The following is a 22,025-nucleotide window of genomic DNA, read 5'->3' on the forward strand; positions in this document are numbered from 1 at the left end:
CTTCTCTTCTTCCTCCTCTTCTTCCTCCCCCTCCCTGTCTTCCTCCTCCTCCTCTTCTTCCTTCTCCTCCTCTTCTTCCTCGTCTTCTTCTTCCTCCCCCTCCCTATCTTCCTCCTCCTCCTTTTCTTCTTCTTCTTCTTCTTCTTCTTCTTCTTCTTCTTCTTCTTCTTCTTCTTCTTCTTCTTCTTCTTCTTCTTCTTCTTCTTCTTCTTCTTCTTCTTCTTCTTCTTCTTCTTCCATATTCTTTTATTTTCCCCCTTGACAACGAGGCCTGGATTTGAAGGGGGGAGAAGGGGGGAGCCGAGGGTGGGCTCTAAGCAGAGAGGATCCTTCTCCGGTCCAGCCGATCCCTCCTTGCTGTTTCTCTCTGCGCAGAGCTGAACGGAGACCCCCCCCCCCCTATTTCTCCTTTTTCAGCGTTCCCTTTCCCCTGCAGCAATGGGAGCAGGATGAAGGGGCAGTGGGGAGAGGCAGGGGACCCCCTCTGGAGCAGAGCTGCTGGGCTGCTCAGGAGGTGTCAGCGGTTGGCGCCCGGCCCAGGAATGGGGGGAGGCGGGACGTGAGTGATTGTTGTTGGATTCTGTCCGCGAGCCTCCCTTTCAGAGGTATGCTGTTTGCAAAGACCAGAGCCCTGTCTGTCCCTGTCCCTGTCTCCAGACGTTGCAGCAGAGGAAACGGAGGCAGGGGGGCGCACCGTCGTCCCCCTGTCTGCTTGCCTGGGTTTAGCACCATTAGGTGAGAGACGGAGGCCGAGAGTCCTCATTTCCTTCACTGAATGCCTCCTGCTAATCCTCGTTCAGAAGTTTCATGCTAGAACCCGGGTTTCCCGGCTGCCAGAACCCCTTTGCTCGAAACCAGCTGAGTCACAAACACTTCCGAGATTCTGGAAGAGAACTCCAAGGTCTTGGCTCATAGCCCTATTGCTGTTGCCACCTGTTGCTTTCCCTGCAAAATGCACAGGGGGGGGGGGGCGGGGCGGGAATAGCCATTGAAGCAAGGATGCTCAGCCGTTCACAGAAGTCGCACGTGAGGGGTGCACGTCTGTTTCTTTTGCTGCAGCAGCTGAAATTGGGGTGGCATTTGAGAGGTTCCAGGAAACACCCAGTCTCTGCTCCGAGGTAAAATTTGACACAAGGAAGTTGGTAAAGTGAAGGGAAGGAGGCAAAAGGGAACCAGTGTGATACAGGTGTGCTTAAGAGTGTTGGATAGGATCTGGGAGACCAAAGTTCGAATCCCCCCTCTGGGTTAGCAGCATTCCTGGGTTAGCAGCATGTATCTCTTCTGTTTAGGCCATCATAAAAGCATCAGAAGAGCCTGCTGGATCAGACCAGTGAGGGTCCATCTAGTCCAGCCTCCTGTCTCACACAGTGGCCAACCAGTTCCTCTGGAGGGCCAACAACAGGGCAGAGAGGCAGAGGCCTTCAAAAGAACATCAGAAGAGCCCTGCTGGGTCACACCAGTGAGAGTCCATCTAGTCCAGCCTCCTGTCTCACAGTGACCAACCAGTTCCTCTAGAGGTCCAACAACAGGGCAGAGAGGCCGAGGCCTTCCCCTGAGAAGAACATCAGAAGAGCCCTGCTGGATCAGTCCAGTGAGGGTCCATCTAGTCTAGCATCTTATCTCACACAGTGGCCAGCCAGTTTCTCTGGAGGGCCAACAACAGAGCAGAGAGGTTGAGACCTTAATAAGAACATCAGAAGAGCCCTGCTGGATCAGACCAGGGAGGGTCCATCTAGTCCAGCCTCCTGTCTCACACAGTGGCCAGCCAGTTCCTCTGGAGGGCCAACAGGGCAGAGAGGCCGAGGCCTTCCCCTGAGAAGAACATCAGAAGAGCCCTGCAGGGTCAGACCAGTGAGGGTCCATCTAGTCCAGCCTCCTGTCTCACACAGGGGCCAACCAGTTCCTCTGGAGGGCCAACGACAGGGCAGAGAGGCCGAGGCCTTCCCCTGAGAAGAACATCAGAAGAGCCCTGCTGGATCAGTCCAGTGAGGGTCCATCTAGTCTAGCATCTTATCTCACACAGTGGCCAGCCAGTTCCTCTGGAGGGGAAAGAAACAGGGCATAAAGACAGAGGCCTTCCCCTGATGTTGCCTCCTGGCAGAGTTATTCAGAAGTTGACTGCTTCTGATCTTGGGGGTTCCCCTCAGTCACCATGATAGAAGATCTCTTCTCTGTGAATCTATCTAACCCCATTTATTCCTGTGGTCATCATTACACCCTCTGGTAGCACAGTTCCCATTTTAACCACTCTTTGTGTGAAATAGAATTTCCTTTTATTCATCCTGAACCTGGGGGGGGGTTTTGGCCACTTTGTGACACAGAGTGCTGGACTGGATGGGCCACTGGCCTGATCCAACAGGGCTTCTCTTATGTTCTTCTGTGACACAGAGTGTTGGACTGGAGGGGCCATTGGCCTGATCCAACATGGATTCTCTTATGTTCTTCTGTGACACAGAGTGTTGGACTGGATGGGCCACTGGCCTGATCCAACATGGATTCTCTTATGTTCTTCTGTGACACAGAGTGTTGGACTGATCCAGCATGGCTTCTCTTATGTTCTTCTGTGACACAGAGTGCTGGACTGATCCAGCATGGCTTCTCTTATGTTCTTCTGTGACACAGAGTGTTGGACTGGATGGGCCATTGGCCTGATCCAACATGGCTTCTCTTATGTTCTTAACCTTCTGTCCATCAGCTTCATTGGAGGCCCTCGAGTCCTAGCCTTTTGCAAGAGAGAGAAAAATTCCTCTTTGTGAAGGACGATCAGGTGCCTGGAGACCAAGAAGCCCTAGGAGGAAAGGCTGAGGGACTTGGGAAGGTTCAGTCTGGAGAAGAGGAGGTGGAGGGCGGGGACATGGTTGCTTTCTGTAAGTATTTGAAGGGCTGTCCCTTAGAGGAGGGCAGGGAGCTGTTCCTGTTGGCAGCACAGGAGAGAACTAATAAGAACATAAGAGAAGCCATGTTGGATTAGGCCAATTGCCCATCCAGTCCAACACTCTGTGTCACACAGTGGCCAAAGAACCAGGCGCCATCAGGAGGCCCAGCAATGGGGCCAGGACACTAGAAGCCCGCCCACTGTTAAGAACATAAGAGAAGCCATGTTGGATCAGGCCAATGGTCCATCCAGTCCAACACTCTGTGTCACACAGTGGCCAAAGTACCAGGCACCATCAGGAGGCCCAGCAATGGGGCCAGGACACTAGAAGCCCGCCCACTGTTAAGAACATAAGAGAAGCCATGTTGGATCAGGCCAATGGTCCATCCAGTCCAACACTCTGTGTCACACAGTGGCCAAAGAACCAGGCGCCATCAGGAGGCCCAGCAATGGGGCCAGGACACTAGAAGCCCGCCCACTGTTAAGAACATAAGAGAAGCCATGTTGGATCAGGCCAATGGTCCATCCAGTCCAACACTCTGTGTCACACAGTGGCCAAAGTACCAGGCACCATCAGGAGGCCCAGCAATGGGGCCAGGACACTAGAAGCCCGCCCACTGTTAAGAACATAAGAGAAGCCATGTTGGATCAGGCCAATGGTCCATCCAGTCCAACACTCTGTGTCACACAGTGGCCAAAGTACCAGGCACCATCAGGAGGCCCAGCAATGGGGCCAGGACACTAGAAGCCCGCCCACTGTTAAGAACATAAGAGAAGCCATGTTGGATCAGGCCAATGGTCCATCCAGTCCAACACTCTGTGTCACAAAGTGGCCAAAAAACCAGGTGCCATCAGGAGGTCCACCAGTGGGGCCAGGACACTAAAAGCTCTCCCACTGTGCCCCCCCCCCCAGCACCAAGAATACAGAGCATCACTTTCCCAGACAGAGTTCCATCAGTATCCTGTGGCTAATAGCCACTGATGGACCTCTGCTCCATATGTTTATCCAATCCCTCTTGAAGCTGGCTATGCTTGTAGCTGCCACCACCTCCTGTGGCAGTGAATTCCAAGAGTTAATCACAATCACATGTCTAAATTAAGGGCAGAAGGGTACTGACTGGTTATTAGGAAAATCTTTTTGACAGTTAAGAGTTGTTCAGCTGTGGGATCGGCTACCCAGGGAGGTGGTTAGCTCCCCCTCCCTGGCAGTCTTTAAGCAACTGCTGGACGAACACTTGTCAGGGATGCTGTAGGCTGATCCTGCATGGAGCAGGGGGTTGGACTAGATGGCCTCTAGGGCCCCTTCCAACTCTGGGATTCTGTGAACTCGAAGGCCCCACTCTCTTCCCCCCATAAATAAGAATCAAAGCGGAGGGGAGAATATCCCTGCCCCCCCCCAATCAACACAGCAGGACCACCATTATAGGGATTATAAAAGGGTGTTGTAAAACAGCCTTAAATTATCTTCCTGACTGTGCCTGCCCTTTTTATTTACCCTGGCGCAAGAGACATGATTTAGTGCCAATTAACGATTTTGAGTCTCTGTTTTCTCCCCACCGCCACCGTTTCCCCTTGCTTGCCTTTCCACTCCCCCCCCCAAAAAAAAATCTGGCTGGGGTGTGGTGAAAGGGAGGGGGGACGGCTGCTCTTTTCAAGATTCATTCCCCACCCCCCCTTCCCCCAGGCCCCCAGTTACAAACCGGGCCCTTTCAACCTGTTCTCTGGCAAAGATTCGAGACCCGAAGCAAACTCCAGGCAAGGAGAAAAGACCCTTTGATACAGCATTAAATTGTGATGGGGAAGACCTTGCCTCGGGCCGTGGGAGAAGGGAGGGGGGAGCGCATGTTGTGTGTCTGTGCGTGCTGAGGGGGGGCAGGGAGGAAGGTGACTCCGGCATCCCATAGTATTCAGCTTCTTCAGGCCTGCCCGTTCTCACCCCAGCGCAAACGGAAACCTGCTGGTGCAGAGTCCAACAGGCCTCCTGAACTTCCTTTCAGTCTGGCTCTCCTGGAGCGCCCTAACCCAGGGGGCACCGTGACACCCACCTAGTGCTTTCAGAAAGTGGGCAGGGTCACGTGGAGGTTTTTTCCCAGCGGGGCTGCTGATTGGCCATGCAGAATCCTGTCAGGCAGGGCGTCTTATATACAGTTTCACTCCCTGATATTTTGGGGTTGGCTCCGCCTCCTGGGGCAGCCATTTTGAGATATACAGCCTCACGCCCTGACATTTTGGGGCTGGCTCCACCTCCTGGGGCAGCCATTTTGAGAGTGGGCGGGGTCAGGTGGAGCTTTTGCCCAGCAAGGCTGCTGATTGGCCATGCAGAACCCTGTCAGGCGGGGCGTCTGCCTGAAATGTTGTAGAGGTGCTATTTTCAACTTATAAACAGCCTCACTCCCTAATATTTTGGGGCTGGCCTCCACCTCCTGGGGCAGCCATTTTCAGATTGGGCCCATAGCCCTGTGTCATAATTCCAAGGGTGCCCTCAGGCTCTAACCACGACTTTTTGGACAGACACCTCCCTCTCTTTCATATCCCCGTCTTTCTGATTTAGTTATTTGTTTCTAGTCTGCCTTTTCCGCAAAAGCTCAAGACGGGTTACATCGTTTAAAAGCCGCTTCATAACACACAACCAGTCAAAAAACCTGGGTTGCAGAAATAGAGGGAACACCGAAACAACAATACAAGACGACAAACAGTGTGACAAAACAGAATTGCCAAATGGGAGAAACGCGCAGTAGAAAAATTTAGAACGGGAAATGCATTGAAGTTGGATATATATTGTAGGAAACAAAGAATAAATATTGCAGTGGGTGTTGCCTGGACATTTTTCACCGGTCTGTGGCCTGTTAGCAGCCGGGCCGTGAATTGTATAATTATTTCATTATATATTACGATGTAATAATAATAATAATAATAATACGACACTGGATTTATATCCTGCCCTCCACTCCGAATTTCAGAGTGGCTCACAATCTCCTTTATCCCCTTCCCCCACAACAGACACCCTGTGAGGTGGGTGGGGCTGAGAGGGCACTCACAGCAGCTGCCCTTTCAAGGACAACCTCTGCCAGAGCTATGTGTGACCCAAGGCCATTCCAGCAGCTGCAAGTGGAGGAGTGGGGAATCAAACCTGGTTCTCCCAGATAAGAGTCCGCGCACTTAACCACTACACCAAACTGGCTCTCACAGCAGCTGACCTTTCAAGGACAACCTCTGCCAGAGCTATGGCTGACCCAGGGCCATTCCAGCAGCTGCAAGTGGAGGAGTGGGCAATCAAACCCGGTTCTCCCAAATAAGAGTCCGCGCACTTAACCATCACACCAAAATAAAGCGCACAACTGTATCATCCCGAAACCATGCCCCCCCCCCCATGGAAAAATTGTCTTCCACAAAACCGGTCCCTGGTGCTAAAAAGGTTGGGGACCGCTGCATTAGAACATTGGTCCCCAACCTTTTTGGCACCAGGGACCGGTTTTGTGGGAGACAGTTTTTCCACAGACCGGGGTGATGGTTTTGGGATGATACAGTTGTGCACTTTATTTCTATTAGTTTGGTGTAGTGGTTAAGTGTGCAGACTCTTATCTGGGAGAACCGGGTTTGATTCCCCCACTCCTCCACTTACAGCTGCTGGAATGGCCTTGGGTCAGCCAGAGCTCTGGCAGAGGTTGTCCTTGAAAGGGCAGCTTCTGTCAGAGCTCTCTCAGCCCCACCTACTTCACAGGGTGTCTGTGTGGGGGAGGAAGATAAAGGAGATTGTAAGCCACTCTGAGATTCAGAGTGGAAGGCAGGATATAAATCCAGTGTCGTCGCCGTCTTATTATTATTACATTGTAATATATAATGCAATACTTATACAACTCATGGGCCCGGTTGCTAACAGGCCACGGTCCGGGACCGGTCCGTGGCCCAGGGGTTGGGGACCCCTGCTTTAGAAGTAGAGTTGCCGGCTCTGGGGGTGGGAAATTCCTGGAGATATGGGGGTAGAGTTGACAGTTGGCAAAAGAAATCAGATTTCTTGAAGAAAATGGCTGCTTTAAATGGGTCGCAGGACTTTTTTTTTGTAGCAGGACGTTTTTTGCATATTAGGCCACACCCTCCTGAGGTAGCCAATCCTCTTGCAGCTTACAGTAGGCCCTGGAATATGAGCCCTCTGAGCTCTTGGGGGATTGGCTACATCAGGGGGGGGTTGGCCTAATATGCAAAGGCTACAAAAAAAGCCCTGCTGGGCCTTATGACATTATGCCCCATTGAAGCCCCTCCCCTCCCCCAAACCCCGCCCCCTCTGGCTCCGCCTCCAAAATCGCCAGATATTTTCCCAACCTGGAGCTGGCCCAAGCCTATTTAGGTTTGCTGAGGGAGTTCAGCAGGGTAGAATGCCGTACAGCCATTTTCTCCAGGGGGGCAAACTGATTCTGTCAGCTGGATACCAGTTGTAACCAATGTTCCCCTTTAAGCTGCAGAGTCTTGGGAGGAAAAATTCTACTTTGTGAGCTACTGGCGTGAAAGCTGTGAGCTACTGCATCAATTCGTGTGCTCTGGGGTCCTCCTTCCTGAGCTAAGACAATGTGTGAGCCAGAGGCTAAAAATCTGTGAGCTAGCTCATGCTAACTCAGCTTAGAGGGAACACTGGTTGTAACTCACCGACCACCACCCGGAGGCTAGCAGCCCTACTTAAAAGTGCTTGTGAGAGCCAGTTTGGTGGAGTGGTTAAGCGCGCAGACTCTTATCTGGAAGAACCGGGTTTGATTCCCCACTTCTCCACTTGCAGCTGCTGGAATGGCCTTGGGTCAGCCACAGCTCTCTTATCTGGGAGAACCGGGTTTGATTCCCCACTCCTCCACTTGCAGCTGCTGGAACGGCCTTGGGTCAGCCAGAGCTCTCGTAGGAGTTGTCCTTGAAAGGGCAACTTCTGGGAGAGCTCTCTCAGCCCCGCCCACCTCACAGGGTGTCTGTTGTGGGGGAGGAAGATAAAGGAGATTATAAGACGCTCTGAAATTCAGCGTACAGGGTGGGGTATAAATCCAATATCTTCCTCTAAAGGGAGAGCCATTTTGGTGTAGTGGTTAGTGTGTGGACTCTTTTATCTGGGAGAACCGGGTTTGATTCCCCGCTCTTCCACTTGCACCTGCTGGAATGGCCTTGGGTCAGCCATAGCTCTCATAGGAGTTGTCCTTGAAAGGGCAGCTGCTGTGAGAGCTCTCTCAACCCCACCCACCTGACAGGGTGTCTGTTGTGGGGGAAGGAGATAAAAGAGATTGTAAGCTGCTCTGAGACTCTGATTCAGAGAGAAGGACGCGGTCTAAATCTGCAGTCGTGGTCGTCTTCTTGGAACCTATAAGCGGCTGCCGGTCTTTGCATTCTTCTCCCATCCTTAAATTATTATTTTTTTTGTTCCTTTTCTGCGCTGTTTCAAATTAGATGCGGCTGGCGCATCTGTAATGAGGGCTGCCTCCTTTAAATGCACCTGACCCCATGCGCAAGGGACAGGCGATACCTCTGCATTATTATTTATTGATCTCTCCCCCCCCCCTCATTATGATGTGGGAAATGTTAACCTGAAGCGTTGACCTTTCGTATTCAAATCAAGCCGTGTGGCTTCTCCCCAACCGTCTGCATAGTAATCAGGTGCGCCGGGGTCAGAAGGCGGGGTGGCGTGGAGGTCACGGCAGTGCAGCGCGGGGGGGGGGGGTGTTCTTTTGCAGGGAGAGGGTGGCTGTGGCAGCAGCCGGGGGGGGGGGGTGTTTCTCTTTAGAACAGCAGCTGGAGGCAGCTGCCGCAAGTGCGCGGAGAACGCGCCGTGCCTATCATGTATGCGCGGACAACGCTGTGGACACTGGAACGTGAGACCCACAAAATGCAGTCCACATTCGGGCCCGTTTACACCAGGCTCAGGACAGCCGGGCAATTCAGCATTGGATTGCTAGAAACGAAAATTTTTCATTTTATTCGATTTATATAAAATGGAGCCGTTGTTTCGGCATGAGACAAATCCACCTTTTTTTTGAAAAGAAGGAAAGCCCACCCTGAATTCTAGGCGTATAGCAATCAGTTCTGTATTGATCCCGGCTTGGCATTTCTCTCCCCACCTTCCTGTTGCTAGGACACTCCAGGAAGGCAATATGTAAGATTGGTTCTCTTTTAATCTCGTTGATAACGCGTGTGTGTTTTAATCGGGTAATTTTAATTACCGCCGCTCACCTTTTGGACGGTTTGTGAAGGAGAACGGCAGCATGGAAATGCCACAATGAGATCCGGGCTCTTTAGGAAAAACAAAGGGATCCGGGCTCTTTTTAAAAAAAAAAAAAATGGTGTGAAAAATCAAAACATAAACCCTCCAGCTGCGACAGCCAGAGGGAGATAGCTGAGAGCAAGCGAGGTGCGTCTTCTTTCTCGACTTTCCAAATGTCTCCCTGATTCAACTGGCCTGCTTTCTTCTCTTTCGGAGTATTCTGTGTGCAGAAGTTACTGTTTTGCGTAGTTCTGTTCAGCACAGGGAAAAGCCTGGAAAGTTTTGTCAGCCTCTTAGGCAGGGGTTGTCGAACTCATTTGTTATGAGGGCCGGATTTGACATAGATGAGACCTTGTCGGGCCGGGCCTTGTGCATCATGAAATGGTGGTGGACACAGACACAAAGATTTCTTGTAAACTTAAAATATACTTAAAACATTAGCACCCCTGCAGTGTTTTGTTTATTTAACCGTCTCTGATAACTGAAACCTCTTGTTCTGAGTTATTGCATCAAAAACAGGAAACAATGTCTGTGCTGTAGCAATCTTGAGTATGCTGTCCAGGTGTTGTTTGGGTGTGTATCTCTAAGTTGCAAACTTACTTTTGATTTGCTCGTGGGCCTGAGAGGATTCCTCCGGGGGCCTGATCCAGCCCCTGGGCCACATGTTTGACACCCCTGCTCTTAGGGTTTCTCTGAGGTTTTCCAACAGAACTTTGCAACCGCGAGGACTAGAAGCTCACTGCTTTCTCGGCAAACCAAATTCTGCAGGGTTACGACAGCCTGTGGGCTTTTGCAGGGCGGTAATGCACTTGCAGTTGTGGCTATACATAGAGGGGCCTGTTATGTTGGGGATCGAGTGACTGATGTACTCTTCAGTGATGTTCCAAATGGCATTTAGGGGCTGGGAGGAGGGAGGGAGGGAGGGGCTCCGATGCGGAAAGATTTTGGCCCGCTGTATGTGTTGAGGGTGCCCTTTGTCTTCCAGGTGGAGCTGACTGGAAGCAGCGTCTTTGATTACGTCCATCCAGGGGACCACCCGGAAGTCGCGGAACAGCTGGGGCTGAAGCCTCCCTCGGGCTCCTCCGCCCACACTCGCCCCAAAGCTTCCGGGCTGGCTACCGCAGGGCTCTCGGAGGCCTCTGAATCAGGTACTGCTACTCGGCAACGGTTGTGGGCTAGTAGTAAGAACGTCAGAAAAGCCCTGCTGGATCCAATCAGTGGTCCTCATAGTCCAGCGTCATCTCACACACAGGGCCGGCGTATGGGAGTTGGCCAAGTAGGTGGCCGCCTCGGGCGCCACTGGGCATAGGGGCGCCATGAGGCGCCCCCTCTCCTCGCTGCTCTCCCTCTCCCTGCTCCTGCTGCCATCTGTCTCCCCGCACCCACTGTCCTTCGTCTCCCCCTGCTGCTGCCTGCCTCCCTGCGCCCAAAGCATACGCAGTCGACGCTTCTCGTGAGTGGTCAGGCTGGCCTGCCCGTGCTTCAAAAGGAACCGCCCAACTCCCTTTGAAGCAGGGGAGGGCCAGGCTGAGCGCTCGTGTAAAGTGTGCGCAGCCCAATGATGTCACCAGGGGGACGGGGGAACAGGCCTTGGCCTAGTGCCGGGCGTGCTCACACAGTGCTCCACCAGTTCCTCTGAACAGCCAACAACAGGGCGCAGAGGCTGAGGCCTTCATAAGAAAATCTGAAGAGCCCCGCAGGATCAGAGCAGTGGTCCATCTATACTAGCGACTTGCCTCCCAGAGTGGCCAACCAGTTCCTCTGGGGGGCCAACAACAGGGCACAGAGGCTGAGGCCTTCATAAGAACATCAGAAGAGCCCTGCTGGATCAGACCAGTGTTTCATCTACTCCAGCATCCTGTCTCACACAGTGGCTAACCAGTTCCTTTGCAGGGCCTACAACAGGCAAAGAGTCTGAGGCTTTCCTAAGAACATCAGAAGAGCCCTGCTGGGTCAGGCCAGTGAGGGTCCATCTAGTCCAGCCTCCTGTTTCCCAAAGTGGCCAACCGATTGCTCTGGAGGACCAAAAACGGCATAGAGGTTGAGACATTCATAAAAATATCAGAAGAGCCCTGCTGGAACAGACCAAGAGTCTCCCTAGTCCAGCCTCCTGTCTCCCACAGTGGATATCCAGTTCCTCTGGAGGGCCTACAACAGGGCAGAGAGGCTGAGGCCTTCATAAGAACATCAGAAGAGCCCTGCTAGATCAGTACAGTGGTCCATCTAGTCCAGCCTCCTGTCTTACACAGTGGCCAGCCAGTTCCTCTGGAGGGCCAACAACAGGGCAGAGAGGCTGAGGCCTTCATAAGAACATCAGAAGAGCCCTGCTAGATCAGTCCAGTGGTCCATCTAGTCCAGCCTCCTGTCTTACACAGTGGCCAGCCAGTTCCTCTGGAGGGCCAACAACAGGGCAGAGAGGCTGAGGCCTTCATAAGAACATCAGAAGAGTCCTGCTAGATCAGACCAGTGAGGGTCCATCTAGTCCAGCATCCTGTCTCACACAGTGGCCAGCCAGTTCCTCTGGAGGCCAACAACAGGGCAGAGAGGCTGAGGCTTTCCTAAGAACATCTGAAGAGCCCTGCTGGATCAGACCGGTGAGGGTCCATCAAGTCCAGCCTCCTGTCTCAGACGTACCAAAATGGGCATGCCAACACACAGTCCCTGTAGTCCCAAAGATGGCAGCCCTCACCTGCTTGTTCCCTGGTTCCTTTCTGACCTCTGCCATGCCCACCTGCCCTTCTCTATTCCATTGGGTCTGCCTCTGGTCACTTCTCACGGTCAAAAAGACTTCAAGTCTTGTTTTGGAACAGGGTTCATTCCTGTAACACGTACCTGTTTGGTGTCGTGGTGAAGTGTGCGGACTCTTATCTGGGAGAACCGGGTTTGATTCCCCACTCCTCCACTTGCACCTGCTGGAATGGCCTTGGGTCAGCCAGAGCTCTGGCAGAGGTTGTCCTTGAAAAGGCAGCTGCTACGAGAGCTCCCTCAGCCCCACTCACCTCACAGGGTGTCTGTTGTGGGAGGAGAAGATATAGGAGATTGTAAGCTGCTCTGAGTCTCTGACTCAGCGAGAAGGGCAGGGTATAAATCTGCAGTCATCTTCTTCAAGTCCGGGGTTGCTCACTGTATGCAGAAGATACTTAAACATTAATTTATTGAGTGTGAAGAGTGAAGCAAAACATTGGCCAAAAAAAACAAAACCTGAAGCTTGGATAAAGCTGTTACACGAAACAGGAATACAGACCGGTTATGCCAGTAAGCTGGTTGTTGGTGCTCTACGTTGATGTTGAAGTCTCTTCTGCGTACACTGAGCAAACCCAGACTTGCCAAGTTTTTTGCCACAAGTAAAGAAATTGGACTCATAAAGAATTTTTGGCGAACTGATGTTTATCGGCTTGGAAAGAAAGGCTATTTGAATAGAGGCCCATTGAGCACGGAGCTATTGCTTTTTTCTCCTGGCCTCCCTGGAATTTGGCAAGCTTCGTTTGCCTGGCGCTATCTATCTATCTATCTATCTATCTATCTATCTATCTATCTATCTATCTATCTATCTATCTATCTATCTATCTGTCTGTCTGTCTGTCTGTCTGTCTGTCTGTCTGTCTGTCTGTCTGTCTGTCTGTCTGTCTGTCTGTCTGTCTGTCTGTCATCTATCTACCTACCTATCTACCTATCTATCTGTCTGTCTGTCTATCATCTATCTATCATCTACCTACCTACCTACTTACCTGGCTGTTTGCATTGGAACAGATTTCTAAGGAGGAAGATCTTTATCGGCATTCCCTCTGAGCTGAGTTAGATTGAGCTTGCTCACAGATTTTTAGCCTCCCGCTCGCAGATTTTCGTCTTAGCTCAGGAAGGATGACCCCAGAGCACAATAATTTATGCAGGAGCTCACCACTTTAATGCCGGTAGCTTACAAAGTAGAATTTTTGTTCACAAGACTCTGCAGCTTGGTGGGAACATGGTTCCTTACCTGTAGGTAGTTCAGCTATGGACAATGGTGAGGGGGCTACAGCAGAGGAAGGAGGGAAAGCCATGCGTGCAAGAGAAATGTATGAGCCAGTTGGGCACCCAGGACTGTAAGCAAATCCCTCGATCCTCTGCGCACTTGCTTGAACGAAAGACGCACCGCTAAATTCCAGGCGACGGCGGCAGAGAACTGGGCTGCAAGATTCAGCCAGCTTGCCCTCCCCTCCGGCAGGCGCCCCCACTGGGTGTCCGGCTCTCCTCCTCCCCCCATCCCCGTCCCAGCCTGCAGGAGCAAAGGGCACGGAGCGAGAGGAATGAAACCGGATCGTGAGTCGCCTGCCCACTCGCTTGATATCCGCCCGCTCGGCTTTTATCTGGGGAAACTAGTGAAAGATTTATACCGAGCTGGAGCGTAAAAGAGAATAGCAGATCAGGGTTGCGCCTGCGGCATTTTCTCCAAAGAGCACGAGCGGTGCCTGGCTGGATCGGACCGAGGGGTCCTTCTCGTCCAGAGCCGGGCAGACACTTTCAGGGAGTCTGCAAACGAGGTACCAGGGTATCAGCTTGCCCGATGGCAAATGGGCCCCCTTAAACATATGTTTAAAATGCTAATGACCTTTTAGTAGCTTGAAACTATTATAGAAGTTCCAGTATTATTACTGCCATGCAACTAAAATTGACGTGGTATGTAGGGTTGCCAGCTTCCAGGTGGGGCCTGGGGATCTCTCGCTTTTGCAACTGATCTCCAGCTGGCAGAGATCAGCTCCCCTGGGGAAAATGCCGTCTGCATTTTACATTTAGTATCTGTTGTACAACAGCAGTGATGTGGGCAATATATGTACCCTGCAATTACTAAAATGCATTGATTTCGCAAAAGCTTTAATTGTACCTTTCCCCCCCTCCCACTTACGTGTTTTTTAAAATGTTTATTGATTTCTTACAAAAATTAAACGATAGCGTTACAGTTGTGGGTGGGGCCCCTGTGTCCTCTGGCAACCAACATTTTTAGACCTAGTCCGCCACTGCCAGTGAAGGCAGCCAATGCTCGCTCCTGTGCTCTGTCCCCAGAGAGATACCTTGCCTGAACATGACTACGGCCCATTGACGGCACTCCTCTCCAGGAGAAAGTCTACGCCTTTTAAAGAAAAGGTCCGGGTTCCACTGTATGATATCCTGTAACCTGCCTTTTCAGTTCCTAGTAGCGGCTGGACGAACACTTTTAAGCAGTGGCCGGACAGACGCTTGTTGCCAGGGATGCTCTAGCCTGGGGTGGCCACATTTGCTTAACGTGAGAGCCGCAGAGGATAAGCGTCGGATGTTTGAGAGCTGCAAGAAGGGAAGGAAGGAAGGAAGTTCAGTTTATTTGATTTAGATCCCGCCCTCCCTGCCGAAGCAGGCTCAGGGCGGCTCACAATATATAATTGAATAACAATAAAAACAGTTAGATCGAACATTAGATTAAAACAATTTAAAACAGTTTGGTGCTAATTTCCATACAGTTTGGCATTCAGGGAAGGGAAGGTAGGAAGGGGATGGATGGACAGATGGACGGATAGATGATAGATAGGAAGATAGAAGGACAGATAGATAGAAGGACAGAGAGAGATGATAGAGAGATAGATAGAAAGATAGAGAGAGAGAGAGAGGGACAGATGGATGGATAGATGGATGGATGGATGGATGGATGGATGGATGGATGATAGACAGACGGATGGATGGATGGAAGGAAGGATAGATAGGATAGATGGACAGATGGATGGATAGATAAATAGATGGATGGATGGATAGATAGAAGGATAGATAGGACAGATAGGATAGATGGACAGATAGGATAGATGGACAGATGGATGGATAGATAAATAGAAGGATGGATGGATGGATAGATGGATAGATAGATAGAAGGATAGATAGGATAGATGGACAGATGCATGGATAGATAAATAGAAGGATGGATGGATAGATGGATAGATAGGATAGATGGATAGATAAATAGAAGGATGGATGGATGGATGGATAGATAGATAGATAGAAGGATAGATAGGATAGATGGACAGATGCATGGATAGATAAATAGAAGGATGGATGGATGGATAGATGGATAGATAGGATAGATGGATAGATAGGATAGATGGATGGATGGATGATGGCAGGCAGGCAGACAGACAGACAGATGGATGGGGAGGGAGTAGTGGAAAGAAAGCAACTTTAACTTTAAATGCATTTTCTAAGCCACCAACGAATGCCTTCGCGAAGTCAGCTGCCAGGGCCGTGGGGGCTTCAAGAGCCGCACCATCTGTGTGAAAGAGCCGCAGGAGGCTCCCGAGCCCGTTTGGCCACCCCTGCTCAGGCTGGTCTTGCATTGAGCAGGGGGTTGGACTAGGTGGCCTCTACGGCCCTTTTGCAACTCTTTGTGCAACTAGCACAAAATGGGAGCTTTCTGTTACAAGGGTTGCCAGCCTCCAGGTGGCGGCTGGGGGTCCCCCGCTGTTACACCTGATCTTGAAGCAACAGAGGTCATTTCTCCTGATGAAGCGGAATAAATGTTTTAAATAAAAAGCAAGCAAGCAACGTATGTCGTCAATTCCTGGTCTCCAGCTGCCGCCTGGAGGTTGGCAAGGGCCTGGGTGGGGGGTCTCTTGGCCATTCATGCAGGGTGGGGTAAATAAATTTTTAAGAAATTATGAGTCATGCGAGAGGTGGGTCAGCTACTTGGGAACGGCAGGTGGGTCTTTGCAAAACGTGCTCTTAAGTGTGAGCGGGAAAGGAAGTCCAATACTGAGTCTGACCTCTCATCGAAACAAAGAGCTGGAAGGGACTCCAAGGGTCATCTAGTCCAACCCCCTGCACAATGCAGGAAACTCATAACTACCTTCCTTTCCCCATTCCATGTCCAGAAAATGGCAAAAAAAAGCGAACAAACCCACAACCCCTCCAGGATCTCTCGTCAAACTGGCCCAGAGAAAAACTGCTTCCTAACCTCAAAGCGGCAATCAGCATTTCCCTGGGGGTGTAGGACAGGGCCACAAGAACGAAGCACTGAGGCAGCCCTTCCTGCCCTCCTCCTCATCATACACCTAATTTACAGAGTCTATAAAGCTGCAGTACTGCAGTCCGAGCTCTCTGCTCCCGACCCGAGTTCGATCCCGGCGGAAGCTGGCTCCAGATAGCCGGCTTCAGGTTGACTCAACCTTCCATCCTTCTGAGGTCGGTAAAATGAGTCCCCAGCTTGCTGGGGGGAAAGCGTAGATGACTGAAGAAGGCAAGGGCAAGCCACCACCTAAAAAGTCTGCCGTGAAAACATCGTGATGCGACGTCACCCCAGAGTCGGAAACGACTGGTGCTTGCACAGGGGACTACCTTGACCTTTATGTTTAGAATCATAGAGTTGGAAGGGACCTCCAGGGGTCATCTAGTCCAACCCCCTGCATAATGCAGGAACTTCACAAATGCCGCCCCCACGCACAGCCTTCCTGCACTCCTCGTGATCTGCGTAATTCACAGGATCCTCATTGCTGTCAGGTGGCTCTCTAGCCTCTGTTTAAAAACCTCCAAGGAAGGAGAGCCCACCACCTCGTGAAGAATTCTAGAATCCTAGAGTTGGAAGGGATCTCCAGGGTCATCTCGTCCAACCCCCTGCACAATGCAGGAAAACCCACAAATACTTTCGCCTATATTCCCAGGATCCTCATTGCTGTCAGGTGGCTCTCTAGCCTCTGTTTAAAAACCTCCAAGGAAGGAGAGCCCACCACCTTGTGAAGAATTCTAGAATCCTAGAGTTGGAAGGGACCTCCAGGGCCATCTAGTCCAACCCCCTGCACAATGCAGGAAAACCCACAAATACCTCCGCCTATATTCCCAGGATCCTCGTTGCAGTCAGATGGCCATCCAGCCTCTGTTTAAAAACCTCCAAGGAAGGAGAGCCCACCACCTCCCGAGGAGGAAGCCTGTTCCACCGAAGAACCGCTCTAATGGTCAGAAAGTTTGTCCTAATGTTTAATCTCCTCCAACTCTTAGATGCTTCCAGCTCCCCTCCTGTAGAAGCCGATGCTTTGGAGCGCTCCTTCTTCGTCCGCCTGAAATCCACCCTCACCAAGAGAGGGCTTCACGTGAAGACTTCAGGCTACAAGGTAAAGTTCTCCCTCCTCTCCCCCCCCCCGATTGTGGCCTTCCAGCTGCACCTTCCTCCAACCCCCCCCAAGAATTTCTGGTCTGATCAGCATGGCTACTTGAACGCTGCCTCTCCAGAAGCAAGTGGGACGCAGCAGCCTGACAATTCCAGCTTTCGTTTTCTAGTTTCTTGTCCTCTTTGCTGCAAATGTTGCGTAGACCGGGGGTGGGGGCGTCCCTGACCTTTTTGAGCCTGTGGATGCTTTTGAAATTCTGATTCAGCATGGTGGGCGTACCCACAAAATGGCTGCCGCAGGAGGCGGAGCCACAAAATGTCCAGGAGTGAGGTTATGCATATACTCTCAGAGTAAATAATTCCTACATCGTGCATAACTCCAAGAGTAAAAAGGTCATCTGGTACAGGCAGGCAAACATGGCTATCTAAGAGTTCAAGTTTATTACAGTCGTTGACCAGTGCATTTCAGTCATTTAAAACAACTTTGAAATACATTGTAGAACATTCCAATGAGAAACCTAACGTCGTAGGACCCTAGCAGGAACCCATGACAACAATCTGATAGCTTAAGGGTTATGACTGCCAGATAAAACAAATAAAGTTACCATTTAAACCTTTAAACCAGGGGTGGCCAAACTGGCTTAATGTAAGAGCCAAGTGGAATAAAGCGTCAGATGTTTGAGAGTCACAAGATGTGAACTTCAGATGTTTGAGAGCTGCAAGAGGTGAACATCAGATGTTTGAGAGCCGCCAAGACCGGAAGGCAAGAAGGCAAATGAATGGAGGAAGGAGGGAGAAGTGGAAAGAAAGCAACATTAACTTTAAATGCCTTCTCCAAGCTGCTGGCTGGCTTAACTTGGAGAAGTGATTGAAAGAGAGAAATGCCTTCTCCCAAGCAGGCCAGTGGGGCAGTGGGGGCTTCAAGAGCCACGCAATATTTGTCAAGAGCCACATGCGCGGTGTTCCCTCTAAGCTGAGTTAGCGTGAGCGAGCTCACAGATTTTTAGCCTCTGGCTCACACATTTTTGTCTTAGCTCAGGAAAAATGGCCCCAGAGCACAATCCGTTGATGCAGTCGCTCACAACATTAATCCCAGGAGCTCACAACTTTCATGCCAGCAGCTCACAAAGTAGGATTTTTGCTCATGAGACTCTGCAGCTTAGGGGAAACATCACACGTGTGACTTCTGAGCCACGGTTTGGCTGCCCCTGCTTTAAACCATTTAAAAAGTCACTTAAGGATTTGTTAAAAGGTAAATGTTTGGCCGATTTGCCTTGCTTTTTGTGTTCCTTATAAGCCTGGGAACAGAACCGAACCACCTGTCTTCTCGTCTGGTGGGCCACCCATCCCAGAGCAAACGTTCAGCATCTCCACGAGGATGCCTTTAAAAAATGAGCATATTTTAAAACAATTCTGTGCGTCCACACAGCTTACCTTCCATCGGGGTGGTATTCTAGCAGGAGCTCCTTTGTGTATTAGGCCACACACCCCTGATGTAGCCAATCCTCCAAGAGTTTACAAAAAAAGCCTTGTAAGCTCTTGGCGGATTGGCTACATCAGGGGTGTGTGGCCTAATCTGCAAAAGAGCTCCTGCTAGAATTCCACCCCTGCCTTCCATCATGTTTTAAAAAAAAAAACTGTGCAGCCAGTCAAATTCCAGCGGCCAATCAGAAGCCGTGCTGGGCAAAAGCCCCACCTGGCCCCACCCACTTCCCAAAAAACTTGGGAGGAACAAGTAAAGGTGTTAGTTGACAGCATGGGGCCTGGTGTTGGGGACTCTTGCCGTAAGGCAAGGGTGTCAAACCCATTTGTTATGAAGACCAGATCTGCCACAAATGAGACCTTGTCAGGCCAGAATATGTCGGGCCAGGCCATGTGCGTACCTATTTAAGATTAAGAAGCAGAGATATAAACTTTATAAAAAACACAGACAAACACAATTAAAGGGTTTTTTTTTAAAGCACTTTAAAATAAAACACGCTTAAACATTAGCACTTGTTCTTAAAGGTGCTTTCTTTGTATTTCTCCCATGGGGCCCAGGGAACTAGGCAAAGGATGCTCTGGCTCTTTCCTTCCTTCCCCAGGAGGGGGAGGAGCCTCAGCCAATAGAAGGAAGAGAGGCTTGGCTCAGCAGCTCTGCTGTGTGATTGAGAGAGTCTGGCAGAGCAAGCTCTTCCTCGTCCTCCCCAAGGGAGGAGCCTCAGCCCGTGGAGAAAACAGAGGTTTTGCTCTGCAGCTCTACTGTGCGATTGAGCAAGCCTTGCAAAGCAGAAGGAAGCAAGGGAGAAGGAAGCGGAGGACAGCCAGTTGCTTGGGGGGGGGCTGATATGACCCTCTGGGGGCCTGATTTGGCCCCTGGGCTGCGTGGTTGACACCTCTGCTGCAAGGGATATCATGGAGAAAAGCTTAGACCTCTTATCCTTCCCTGCTAGAGTGCAGTTCCTCCACCAAATCCCTCACTTGGGGGGACTGAAAAGCAGGGAGCCTGTTCCCTCGGCCCACGGCTGCTCTCTCCTCCCCTCCTCTCCTGCAGGTGATCCACGTGACGGGCCGCCTCCGGCCCCGCCTGCCCTCTTTCTCCCACACCCACTCGGTGCTGGGGCGGGTGATGGGCATGGTGGCGCTGGCCCACACCCTCCCCCCTTCCACGCTCAGCGAGGTTCGCATCGAGTGCCACATGTTCGTCTTCCGGGTCAACATGGACTTGCAGATTGTGTACTGCGAGAGCAGGTGAGTGGGAAGGGGCTGGGGTTGCCAATCCCCAGGTTGGGGCGGGGGATCCCCTGGTTCGTAGGCCCTGCCCCCACTTCGGAGATATCAGAAAGGGTGGGGTGGGGTTGAATGCCTGCTAGACACTCCAATATACCCAGTTTGGGCACTCCAGTTTGGTGTAGTGCACGGACTCTTATCTGGGAGAAGCGGGTTTGATTCCCCACTCCTCCACTTGCAGCTGCTGGAATGGCCTTGGGGCAGCTATAGCTCTCGCAGGAGTTGTCCTTGAAAGGGCAGTTTCTGTCAGAGCTCTCTCAGCCCCACCCACCTCACAGGGGGTCTGTTGTGGGGGAAGGAGATAAAGGAGACTGTAAGCCACTCTGAGACTCTGATTCAGAGAGAATGGCGGGGTATAAATCTACAGTCTTTTTTTTTTCTTTTATTAAGATGTGTTCTGTGTTGTTTTAGTTGGTGTGTTAATAAAAGACATTCCTTGCCTTATTGTTTTGGGATTTAGAATGTGCTTGGCTCTCGCAGCATTGTCCTTGAAAGGCCAGTTTCTGTCAGAGCTCTCTCAGCCCCATCCACCTCACAGGGTGTCTGTTGTGGGGGAAGGAGATAAAGGAGACTGTAAGCCACTCTGAGACTCCGATTCAGAGAGAATGGCGGGGTATAAATCTACAATCTTTTTTTTCCTTTTATTAAGATGTGTTCTGTGTTGTTTTAGTTGGTGTGTTAATAAAAGACATTCCTTGCCTTATTGTTTTGGGATTTAGAATTTAGAACGTGCTTGGCTCTCGCAGCGTTGTCCTTGAAAGGCAAGTTTCTGTCGGTGCTCTCTCAGCCCCATCCACCTCACAGGGTGTCTGTTGTGGGGGAAGGCGATAAAGGAGACTGTAAGCCGCTCTGAAACTCTGATTCAGAGAGAAGGGCGGGGTATAAATCTACAGTCTTTTTTTTTCTTTTATTAAGATGTGTTCTGTGTTGCTTTAGATAAAAGACATTCCTTGCCTTATTGTTTTGGGATTTAGAATTTAGAACGTGCTTGGCTCTCGCAGCGTTGTCCTTGAAAGGCAAGTTTCTGTCAGTGCTCTCTCAGCCCCATCCACCTCACAGGGTATCTGTTGTGGGGGAAGGCGATAAAGGAGACTGTAAGCCGCTCTGAGACTCTGATTCAGAGAGAATGGCGGGGCATAAATCTACAGTCTTTTTTTTTCTTTTATTAAGATGTGTTCTGTGTTGTTTTAGTTGGTGTGTTAATAAAAGACATTCCTTGCCTTATTGTTTTGGGATTTAGAATTTAGAACGTGCTTGGCTCTCGTAGCGTTGTCCTTGAAAGGCCAGTTTCTGTCAGAGCTCTCTCAGCCCCATCCACCTCACAGGGTGTCTGTTGTGGGGGAAGGCGATAAAGGAGATTATAAGCTGCTCTGAGTCTTCTTCTTCTCTATATGTACCCTCTTATACCCTTCCTGGCCGTCCTTTCCCAGGATCAGCGACTACATGGACCTGTGTCCCTCAGAGCTGGTCGGCAAAAGTTGCTACCGATTCATCCATGGCGAGGATGTGGAGGGCATCCGACAGAGCCATTTGGACCGTAAGTCATCCTGGGGGGGTGGGAGGGCGTGCTAGATAACAAAGCAGCCCACGGCGTTCAGGAACACTGTTGAGCATCCGTAGACAGGGGAGGGACAGTGGCTCAGTGGTAGAGCATCTGCTTGGGAAGCAGAAGGTCCCAGGTTCAATCCCTGGCATCTCCAAAAAAGGGTCCAGGCAAATAGGTGTGAAAAACCTCAGCTTGGGACCCTGGAGAGCCGCTGCCAGTCTGAGTAGACAGTACTGAAGAGACCAGGTCCTGTGAGGAAAGCTGGAGGAGCTGAGTGGTTTGGAACACTTTCCCTATGAAGAAATGCACTTGGGGCTCTTGAGCGTGGAGAAACGTCGACTGCGGGGTGACATGATAGAGGTTTACAAGATAATGCATGGGATGGAGAAAGTAGAGAAAGAAATACTTTTCTCCCTTTCTCACAATACAAGAACTCGTGGGCATTCGATGAAATTGCTGAGCAGACAGGTTAAAACGGATAAAAGGAAGTCCTTCTTCACCCAAAGGGTGA

General features: G+C 50.9%; 1 protein-coding gene across 1 annotated transcript in view; it reads left to right on the forward strand.

The window, feature by feature from the left end:
• LOC132585898 (neuronal PAS domain-containing protein 3-like) overlaps positions 1–22,025 on the forward strand; it is a 67,021-nt gene that overhangs the window by 27,679 nt on the left and 17,317 nt on the right. Inside the window, exons 7-10 of the mRNA XM_060257775.1 lie at positions 10,090–10,252; positions 17,091–17,203; positions 19,733–19,929; positions 21,399–21,505. Coding sequence (XP_060113758.1) covers positions 10,090–10,252; positions 17,091–17,203; positions 19,733–19,929; positions 21,399–21,505 — 580 coding nt within the window. The remainder of the gene's footprint in view (positions 1–10,089; positions 10,253–17,090; positions 17,204–19,732; positions 19,930–21,398; positions 21,506–22,025) is intronic.

The sequence above is a fragment of the Heteronotia binoei genome, chromosome 17 (genome assembly GCF_032191835.1).
Source record: "Heteronotia binoei isolate CCM8104 ecotype False Entrance Well chromosome 17, APGP_CSIRO_Hbin_v1, whole genome shotgun sequence".
Lineage (NCBI taxonomy): Eukaryota > Metazoa > Chordata > Lepidosauria > Squamata > Gekkonidae > Heteronotia > Heteronotia binoei.